The sequence below is a fragment of the Raphanus sativus genome, chromosome 9, assembly GCF_000801105.2.
Source record: "Raphanus sativus cultivar WK10039 chromosome 9, ASM80110v3, whole genome shotgun sequence".
Lineage (NCBI taxonomy): Eukaryota > Viridiplantae > Streptophyta > Magnoliopsida > Brassicales > Brassicaceae > Raphanus > Raphanus sativus.
In genome coordinates, this window is record NC_079519.1 from 30,501,222 (window position 1) to 30,511,873 (window position 10,652).

The following is a 10,652-nucleotide window of genomic DNA, read 5'->3' on the forward strand; positions in this document are numbered from 1 at the left end:
TTTATTGTTATGCTTTTTCACTGACTGGCTTATTACATTCGCCTTTTACTTTACTAGAAAGATATTTGTCACTTTTTTATCAAAGATATTTGTCATTTGTTCAACAAAAAAAGATATTTGTCATTAACAAAAAAAGAGGATATTTCTTGAGCTGCTTTTTCTTCCATTGCCAATCTGAGTCAATGCCAAAATTTATTACACGAAGACAAATCTTACGTTGAATAATCATCTTATAACGAAAAGTGTGAATTCTAAAAGCGCACGACTTGACTCCGAGTCCTATAGGACTGACTTAAGACCAGCAAGTTGCAAAGTAAGAAGTTCAACCTATTCGTAATTAATTCCTCTTTCTTAATCCATCTTATTCAAAATTTTATACTGGTAAGTTACCAGTAATTAATTACGCACCTCTATACATTGGGATTTGTGATAAATTAGTCACATTCAAAAGGTTTTATTCTTGATCTAAGTTGGAGCATTATAAGTCCCCAAAGTCTACAAACAGGCAATACATGTTTACAGATATTTATAGTGACATTGTGGTTATTATATAGAGCTCATCTTTGGAAATTTAGTTTTTCTATAATTGTCTAACTTGCAAAATTAAATTTATTCATTATTACTTGGTAGTAATAGGCTGCAGGCAATAGCTAACTGGCCATCTTATTTTACTGAACTGTAGATGCTTCCTACATAAATGTCTCACTATCAATTTAGATCTGCTCACCTTCCAACTTAATGAACATAGCAGTGATACTTAGACAACCACTCGCACTAAATCTTTCTAAACTAAAAAGACTGAATGTTAAAAGGCTAGAAAAAGAGTGTCAGTAGAATTTTTATTTGTTCCCATAGATTTTGGAAACTATGACCCAAAATCTGACAGGCTGACTGACACTCAATGGTGTTAGAATCACGCTCGCTCACAGTTGGGAGTATTATCACATTCATCATCATCATGTGCTCATTCTACTCTCACTCCCATGAACTTCTAGATTATTTTAATATTATATAAAATTACTAGTGACCCATAATGTAAACATAAATCTGTGTTAAGATGTAACTATAAACGCAAAATGTGACTCATAATGTAAATTTCTCTTAAGAGGAGGAGGCACTTTACAACATGTATGATATTTTCATAAAACAATGCATATAACAATGAAATGATATATTATCATATTATCATATTCTAGTATTTTTGGGGTTTTATAAGCCAACGTAAACCATTGAATAGATTGGTAGTAGCATATATATAAGTACGTAGATGCTCCGGTCTATCAACCAAAAAGGAAATCCACGGTCCAAGACATTACTTCGAAGACCGATTCATAAGTTTGAATAGCGTTTTAATTATAGCAAGCTGGTGCTTAATTATTAACAATGGCCTGCGTTCGTAAATAGGTTTGAATGATTTTAAAATGGGGTTTATCATATGGTCATAAACCGTCAACTTATTCAAAGGCGACTTTTTTGTTTGTTGGACTGGACAAAGAATGCCTTGTTGTTATTATTTCATAGGGTTTATTCCTTCCATTCTATAATACAAGATGTTCTTTAAAAATCTGATAGTCCAAGATATAAGATGGTTATTTTAAAATAAATTTAGTTTTACTTAAAATTAGTTGGCTAATGATATTTTATTGTATTATTTTATAATATTTTTTTTAATAAGAAGTTAATTTATGTTAAATTTATAATATTAATAGCATTTTCTTATATTATTAATAACAGTTTCTTATATTGCTAATAACCGTTTTTTAAAGTAAAATTTCAAATTCTTGTATTTTTAACTAAAACATTTTATATCGCAGCACAGAAATTTTTTTTTGATGATACCATTTTCAAAAGAATCATCTACATTTTACATAAACAATCTATAGATTATATATATTTTTGCCTGTAGATTTATCAGCTACTTTTTATCGTATTTTAGATTTACTCGAACAATCTATAGATTATTAAGTTTTTTGGCATATACATTTATCAGGCATTCAGCAATTACATCAACTAATGAATTGCGTGGCGCTCATTGTAAGTGCCCACAGAAGCACTCGCCCGCTGGATCAGAATCCGACAAGTTGATAAACAAACCACCTGCTTAACCATGGTCAAGTCAATTAACCAAATTTCCTAAATTACTCAAAAGATCACGAACTTTCTCGATAATCACAAAAACGCCACTCTTCGTCCTCAACTATAAATTCCCCGTCTGAGACTTGCTAGGTTTGCCGAACCAACTAATCCTCAGGGGACTCTTAGAAAAAAGAAAAAAAAGCCTCAAAATCCTCTCTAGTCTTCTTCTAGAAACACCTTCTCTCTCATTTAGAGTCTTTCAAAAAAAAATGGCGGTTACATCTTCTAGAACCAGATCAACCGGTACTGCGCTACGCTCTTCGTCAGGCTTCGCTTCCTCCACAACCTCCACCTTCTCGTCCCGTTCTTCAGCTTTCTTCAGCAACCAACATCAACAACAACAACCTCACCACAGATCCGCGTCACCTACGCGCGTGAACCTCTTCGCATCATCGCCATTAAAACAATCGTTCCGTTACTCGATCGATTCCAGATCTATATCCCCTAACCACAGATCCATCGCCGTCTCGAAGCCAAGCAGTGGTAGTAAGATCCCCGATTCGAGGAGGAGGTGCATGTGCTCGCCGACGACTCACCCCGGCTCGTTCCGGTGCGCTTTACACAAGAACGTGGCGAATCCGCACGGTCAAGGCGCCGCGGTTACGGCGTCGTATCCGACGAACAGTTTGAATATGAGAAGATCGGCGATGACGAATTCGCTGGTGAGGATCGGTGGAGTTGAAGGTGAGTGGGTGAGGAGAGCGTTGACGACGTTGATAAGGCCGTCCTCGCATCAGCAGAAGAGAAGGTCCGCGTATCAGCCTAGGCCTAGTAGGCTATCGACTATGTCGAAAGCAGGAGAAGGTGTTTGATCAGGTTTTAGGGCTTTGTGTCACTGAATCGGCCTCAGGAGATATCGTTTCTGGTAGAGCTGTGGGAGATAGATCCGGCGAAGGGAGCTGAGACTCGGGTCGGGTCTGCGCGTACGGGTTGAATCAGGGAGTTATGTAAACGGTGCCGGAAACGACGCCGTCTTAATTTTGTGTTTTGTTTTGTTGGGTGAAGATGAATTGTACATAGTAGTACTTCATTTGCTATTGAAGCGCACTGAATTTCCATAAGCTCGAAAAGTATCTAAGAACACTTAGTAGTAGAATTGGTTGTTAAAAATCAAATGGAACAAAGGGACATGGTTTTATATATTCTGATTCCAGTTTCTACATCCCGTTGAGTTTTGCATCACCGTTGTTTTTTTTTTCGTCAACGTTCTTCATCCCCGTTGACTCGTTCCGTTTTGTCGTTAAACCGTCGTCGTGTCTCCCGTCGTTTTACGTGTTACGTTGTAATTCCCAGGTATGCGTTGTTCGTCGTGTGAGGTAATATCTTGTTTTTTTTGTTTTTTTTTGATTAATTATTTGTTTACTAATCAATGTTTGATCTGTTATTGTTTTTTTCTTCTTTTCAGGTTCTCGCAGGAAGAACATTACTTAGCCAAGCCGTTACATTCACCTTTGGTTTTTTATCGAGTTTGAACAAAATGAAATCGGACTGTTATAAAGAAAATCAACGTTTGACCTTTATGTGAAAGGAGGGGGGAGAAGTTGAATAGAGATTTGGAGCGCTCTAAAGTAATGAGGACAAATTAAATATCGAATATTGGGACAAGTTTTTGAATCAGAGATCTAAACATCTGGTAATGAGATTCCCTCAGTAATGGCTGGTAAGGAGATTCCTCAGTAATGACTATAGAATATAAAAGTATTCGAAGAATCAAGGACAAAATCAGTTTATCACCTAGCTAAAACAGCTCAAAAAGGGAGATGAGGATGATGGTAACTAAAGAAAATTCCTGAAGCGATTGAGGGTGTGATTATTTGCGAAAGGGACAGCTGGCTGATGAGTGGAGCACACCACAACATGAATTAAAAAATTTAATAAACAAACCGAGCAAAATAATATTACGTCGGGGAATCAATTAATAGAAAGAGGTAAGTTTTGTCAGAATCCGAGTATTGGCAGAGATGCGTCTTTCCTTTATCTTGGAGGTAGTCAAGTTGAGAGTATCTTTTGCCATGATTCAATCATAGATCTCCTCCTGCTTAGGTTAATAAAAGTTGCTTAGCTTTGATTTGATGATTCAAACGCACTATGTTTAGATAAAACTGGCAATTATTTTATAGTTTAATGGGATCATATTGATGTAAACATATCATTGTCAACATTGAGAGTTGTTTGCTAAAAGATAAGATCCAACCCACCTTCTCCTAACAAAAGCAACAGTGATAGGATGATCATGTAGGCTGGACCACTATATAATATGGACCTATATTTGTGCCAATATAATTTAGATGTGCCGTTTGTTTTCTTCCAATAATATACGTCACTTGAGGGTCTCCCTTTCGCTTGAGCTGTGAACCTGTGACTTTGCTTAGTTCTTATCCTCTAATTTTTTTTTATGTTTAGAGAGGAAACATAGAACTCTAACACGTCTTTTGAAAACTGCCAATGCATTTTTGCTGATTCTCTTTCAAAAAAATGTTCTCTTTCTTAATTTTTCTGATAAGAAAAATAGGACATGATGTGGAATCGATGCTATCAGTTTCTCATCCACGAGATAACAGCTCAGCACAAACTAAGCAACCACTGTTTGTCTACTAGTTTATCTGATCCTTGGCTTTAAGTTGCTAATATAACATACGAATTAATAATGATTTAATTGTAATATGTGACATAAATTTACATTGGTACACGAGTATTTATTTTGGTGATCTATTCAGTATTTACCTAGAGGCCTAACTAAGACTCTTTGATATGCCATATTTTAACTGATGGCTTGGCTTGTCCAACCAAGATGATGGGATGAGAAACTTGGTTCAGATTTCTATAGTTATATTCATCATTTTTGTGTGGTAAATGTATAAACAAACATAATAATAACAAGCAAACATGGTAAATCTTGAATTAATAGAAGCTTACATGAAGGAATATTAAAAAAACAATATTACCCAAAATTCTAATTATTTATGTTGATATTGCCGCGGTGTTGCTATCAGGTTTCTGTCATGCTACTATCCGAATTCAAATTTGGTTTTAGTAAAGTAAAGGATAAAAACAACCGAAATATTAGATGATCGCTTTTTCAAAAAAAAAAAGAAATGATCGGATAATGCATTGAATATAACGTCAGGCGTGGAGTACTTTACATTTCATTTATCAAAAAAAAAGCGAAGCAAAAAACAAATATAGTAGGTTTTAGTGACAAGGAAAATAGGCGTTGGGATGTGAAAGGAGTCATGACCCACAAGCCACATCAGTTTTATGACACCACATGTGTGTCTGACGAGGCCACAGAGAGATAAGGTTTTTGTGTGTTTGGGTTTGGCCACTTTCACAGCCAAATGTCAAATCCTTTAAACGTTATGAATTTATGGGTGAATTACGTTAAGATTTTTTTTTTTGGTTCCACACGTTAAGGTTTTATCCTTACAAGTTTGACAACTCTTCCGCATGTATATATGATGACCTAATCGAAGCCCCTAGCGGCAGAAGAACATACCTAAACATAGTTTGCGGTACGTGAGGAGACATTTCAAGCTCAATGAATCCAATCCCACCTAAGAGGTTCGATGCGTTTCACATGATTCTTCACTTCATTTGGCTACGTAGGTTTACCACGAGGTCCTAGGGGTAAATGATTATAGGTCATACAGAAAACACATGTTAGTTTTTTAAAAAACTCATTCCACATAATTAAGTGTAGTAGTACCTTAACGTCTGGATATAATGAATGGCATTTATTTGGTGTTATTACTAAACGTCTGGTGAATTATTGCAACATTTCTAATCAATAGAGCAACGATAAATATAATCTAAACCTTTATACCACACTATATTACAAACTATTAATCATAAAAAGAGAAGTAAAACTATCAATCATTTGGTTGGGACGAAGTTGTGTGAAAGGCGTTCCATCTGCGACCGTAGAATCTTACCGAGCGAGAAACGTTGGTTGCGGTGCTTGCAGACAAGGCTGGTTGTTCATGCTAAGCTGTCTTTTGCACTGTCTTCATTCTTGACCTCGAGGTGGATCGGTCTCATCTCTTTCTTCACCGACTCCACATTAAGGGTGTGTATCAACGAAATAAGGATTTTCTCGTTTATAAATGAACAGAGTTTAACAAAGTAGCTTATATTTGGTTATTTCGCTATCATTTTCTTATTCTTTATCATTTTAAAAAGAGGTTCGAACAAGGGTTTTGCTATCAGTCCAAAAGCTTACTTTATCAGGAGATGTCAAAGCTCTGAAATGGAGTATATATATTAGAAGCTGGACTTTTTCTTACGATAAACTTCCCACCGAGCCCATTAGACTCTCCGTTCTCAAACTACATGGCTCTTCCGTCAGTAAAAAGTGCACCATCATCATACTATCTTTACTTTTCATTTATGTCATTACTTTATCACTACTCCTTTGGTTAGTTTCGATTTTTAATTTATTTACTATGTGAAGACGTTTGCGTAAATAGCTCGGCAACCCTTGGAGATTCCAAGCTTGCCATAGAGACACGTCCCCAAGATCTCATGGTACTTTAATAAACTTTTTAACATACTTCTCTCCCATTATGGTTAATGCAAAATTTCAAAACATGTGTGTGTTTAATGGTGAAGGTCACACGTGTGCCGGGGGCATTTCTGCTTATGTTTTCGTGGTCAGAACTCAGAAGTTAGTCACTAATACTGAGTGCATTGAAATTTATGGTCTGCAGGAAGGTGATGAGGTTTATAGCCAATCTTCCATCTCATTTTCGTGATAGGTCAAGGCAGGAGTGGGATTCAGTACATAAAAAGACGTTATATAATTGTTTCAGGTAATGTTCAAGAACCATGTGTCCGCTCTTGCAATTTGCAAACAAAATAATTCGCAATTTGCAAACAAAATAACTCTTTACTAAACTGTGTTCTTGATGAGTGATATATATGTAAGTTTTTTCGGTCGCAGCACACATTCCAGTTTTGTAATCACAATAAAATGATCTGAAGATCATGTTATTACAAAGGATAGCATGTTCAGTGAAAGCTTATACAATGATCAAGTAGTACAGATAGTGCCTTAAAACAAAAACAAACGTGGAAAAACAGAGCTTTTGGCAGAACACAAAAAAAAACAACTCCTAAGAGATGTAATGGCGACTAAGAAGATACACCGCCGTTGCCAAAAGCTCTACATAGGGAAAGATAAAGGCACTATATCACACACCTAAACCAGTGAACAAGGACTCCCACAAGAACATAGAGATACAACAACAACAACAATTCCAAGGCTTAAACCCTAACTAGATTACAAGAACTCAGTAACAAGATTCTCAGGAACACAACAGCTGTGGAAAACAGGCTCAAGAACCTGCCAAAAAGATTTGCAAAACAAAAAAAAACAGCTGCTGCGTCCTGGGAAATGAAACTTAAGTTCTAGGTGAAATCTATGGGATTTTAGCGACCAGAAGAACCCTAGAAAACTACTTGCAGAGAAAGGTATCTAGTAAAGTATATCACACCTCCATAACTGTTCCAGAAGAGTATCCACAGTGCTGCTGCTGATCCTACCACACCTTCGGATGTTCAATCCCATAAGCGTGCGGCCGAGTTTCTGTATACACGCCTTGCTTTTATCCGTGATCCCTGAGCATCCACCGACGGAAAGAACCTGAAGATTCAAGTGGTTTGGAGAAGACGCCAAAGCCTTGATCCCATGATCAGAGACCAAAGTGTTTGACACGTCTAGGTCATTCACCGAGTAGCAGTTCTTGGCTACTGTGATAACGCTTGCGTCAGTGATGTTCTTGCACCCATCGAGGTTGAGAGACTCCAATGTGCTTCCGTGGCGGAAGGATAACGCCGAGACTGTGTTGTCTGTGACATTGACACATCCGCTTAAGTTCACCTTCACTAGACCAACACTGTTGCAGCTCTGAAGCAAAGAGTGGACACCAGCGTCAGTCACTCCATTCAATCCACAAAGCTCAACGTCCTGAAGCTGATGGCAGACCTTCCCTAAGAAAGAGAGACTCGCATCTCCAAAACCAGGACAGCAACGGACTGTTAAAGACCGTATAGAGCTGCAGCTGGTTGAACTCAGATGTGATTCCGAGTTGAAGTCCTGGATGCCAAGACAGTTAACCAAAGAGAAAGCCTTCAACTTCGAGCCGCAGTTCACGAGGAAACCTAAAGAACCGAAGTGGTTGATCCTGTGGCACTCCTCAAGCTTCAAACTCTCTAACAACAACGCAGATTTCGCCAAAGAGACAAGCCCTTTGCCGGAAACAAGCAAGCATTTGCTCAGAGAGACATGCTTCAGATCGGTACAACCACTTCCAACAGCTTCAAGCCCAACATCAGTCATCCCTCTACACGACGTTACTGAAACAGACTTCAGCTTCTTCATCCCTTTTGCATTCCCCATGACCCAGAAGCCTTTCTCATTCACTCCTTGAAGCCCATGAAGCACAAGATCAGTAACCCCTGCTCCGTAGTGTCCAAGAACAGCAAGAGACAAACCCGTAACGTTCAGCATCTGGAGCTTCACTTTAGTCAAGTAAGAACCAGCTTGAGCCAAGAGGAAAGCAACTCCTTGATCTCCAATGCGAGGGCAGCTCCTTAAAGAGATAGATCTAAGATTAGTACAGCGTCTCGCAACAGCTCTTAGACCCTCGTTGCCAACACCAGAGCAGGAGTCAATCGTCAGATCGCTTAGATTCTTGCAGCTCTCGGAGACTGCAACCAAACCCTTGTCGGTTACTCCAGGACAACGCGAGAGATCAAGCTTTTCGATCATAGGGCAAGACCGTGCGATCTCAGACAGACCTTTATCACTAACCGCAGGAAGATTCCAAAGAGACAGAACCTTGAGAGATGGACAACCGTGTGCAATCGATCCGAGACCAGCGTCTGTAACTTTACTCTCGAAACCACTCCCACGGATCTGAAGCTTTCCCAAACCTCCACGGGATGATGTTCCAACAGAGATAGCTGCTAACCTCAGATCCGTAGCTTTATTACCTTCCAAACTCCTTGACAGAAACCCTTCACTCTCCACTTCTTGAACAGACTCGTTCACTTTGATACTACTCAGAAGGTTAAGCCAATGCTTGGAGACACAAGCGCATGCGCTTCTTTCTTTGCCGTAAGGCAAACGTCTAAGGATCTCGAATAAGCACTCATCAGGTAATACTTCGATAGAAGTTTGCTTTTGCTCAAACCCGCTGTAAAGAGAGGGTGCTGCAGCGACGCGTAGTCTCTTGCGCGGTGGGAGGTACACACCAGGACAGCTCCCTGGTGATAGATGCATCGTTCCTCCACTGAAAAAATCTTCATCACCTAATAAAAACCAATACTTTTCTATCAGAATCTCGACAAGAAACAGAGCACATTCACAAAACAGAGCATATTCACAAAACAGAGCAAGAGAGACTAATGAGATCAAACCCTAGAACTTAAACCAGAAATTTAACTAAGAGGATTCAAGAGCATACCACTAAAGCTGAAGATCCCAGACATGATTGGAAGACCGTTTGAAAGAAGACGAAGAAGACGATAAACAGAGCAGAGACGGTGTTGAATTGAGGAAGAAGAAGGCTGAGATTCATGAAACGGAGAAGAACCCTAGAAGAATAGGGCAAAAAGGAGAAGAGAGTTGACAGAAAGATTCAAACTTTTTTTGAGATATGAGAGAGAGAAGGGGAAACTGTGAAAGTTCTTATGGGAAGATGACGGAGGCTTACGGTGGGGGTTAATGTAGAGGATAAAAACTCTTAAGTTCAGTGTATACACCCGCGAAAGTCGGGTTTCTTCTCAACCTTCTTTGTTCCCAGACAGGCCCCACTGAACCCAATTGTAATCATGTTATTATTTTAAAATTTTCCGACCAACAAGACACTATTATTTGAGTATTAATTTAATTAAGCAGGATAGTTTATTTCATAAAGTTTTAAAAGGTTGACGAAAAAGGCTGAATACATTGAAGGGATGACATAGAAATGTCGAATACATGCATTGTTGACAAAAATTAACATTGAGAGGTCGACTTCGTTGAATTTTTCTCTTATATTATACTTGTTTTAGTTGGAGGAATTTTTAAAACATGACTGTAACAAACAACATTATTTATTGTTTATTTGAAAAATAGTATCAAGTGTTGGGTGTCTTGTAACATGTTTTTTTAATGATGTCATATATGAGGATAGCATAGTCCAGATCCATGCTAATCTTATATTTTACAAGTCCAAATTTTGAAAATCTTCAATTTATTAATCATTTGAAAAATAAATAGAGCATATGTAGAATATCATATCTTTTAGAAACTATATATTGTATTTCCAGTTAAGGAGTTTCAGGACAAAAAAATATTAAGGGATTTGTTTAGTCATATGTTTTACAAAAACATAATTTCAATAATTAACTAGATTAGGACCCGCCCTAAAGGGCAGAAATTGATTTGTCAAATTTCAATTAATAATATATGATATATATAATATGTGTATATAATATTATATATATTTTGTGTAACATTTATATAATATATA

The 10,652-nt window shown here is 37.7% G+C and overlaps 2 protein-coding genes and 2 long non-coding RNA genes across 4 annotated transcripts; 2 read left to right on the plus strand and 2 right to left on the minus strand.

Annotated features, from left to right (window-relative positions):
* Positions 1 to 2,218: 2,218 nt before the first annotated feature.
* LOC108823984 (uncharacterized) lies at positions 2,219 to 3,298 on the plus strand. Its single transcript, XM_018597306.2, has one exon. The coding sequence runs from the start codon at positions 2,346 to 2,348 to the stop codon at positions 2,946 to 2,948; it is 603 nt and encodes a 200-aa protein (XP_018452808.1). The 5' UTR covers positions 2,219 to 2,345; the 3' UTR covers positions 2,949 to 3,298.
* Positions 3,299 to 3,922: 624 nt separating this feature from the next.
* Positions 3,923 to 5,769, minus strand: LOC130499741 (uncharacterized). The gene is made up of 2 exons (XR_008938616.1): positions 5,633 to 5,769; positions 3,923 to 4,171 (listed from the first exon to the last, which is right to left on the minus strand). It is a non-coding gene; the product is annotated as an uncharacterized LOC130499741 (long non-coding RNA).
* Positions 4,179 to 7,162, plus strand: LOC108827141 (uncharacterized). The gene is made up of 2 exons (XR_001945605.2): positions 4,179 to 6,660; positions 6,745 to 7,162. It is a non-coding gene; the product is annotated as an uncharacterized LOC108827141 (long non-coding RNA).
* LOC108827134 (EIN3-binding F-box protein 2) lies at positions 7,096 to 10,004 on the minus strand. Its single transcript, XM_018600488.2, has 2 exons — positions 9,603 to 10,004; positions 7,096 to 9,447 (listed from the first exon to the last, which is right to left on the minus strand). The coding sequence occupies exons 1-2, from the start codon at positions 9,625 to 9,627 to the stop codon at positions 7,610 to 7,612; spliced, it is 1,863 nt and encodes a 620-aa protein (XP_018455990.2). The 5' UTR covers positions 9,628 to 10,004; the 3' UTR covers positions 7,096 to 7,609.
* Positions 10,005 to 10,652: the final 648 nt, after the last annotated feature.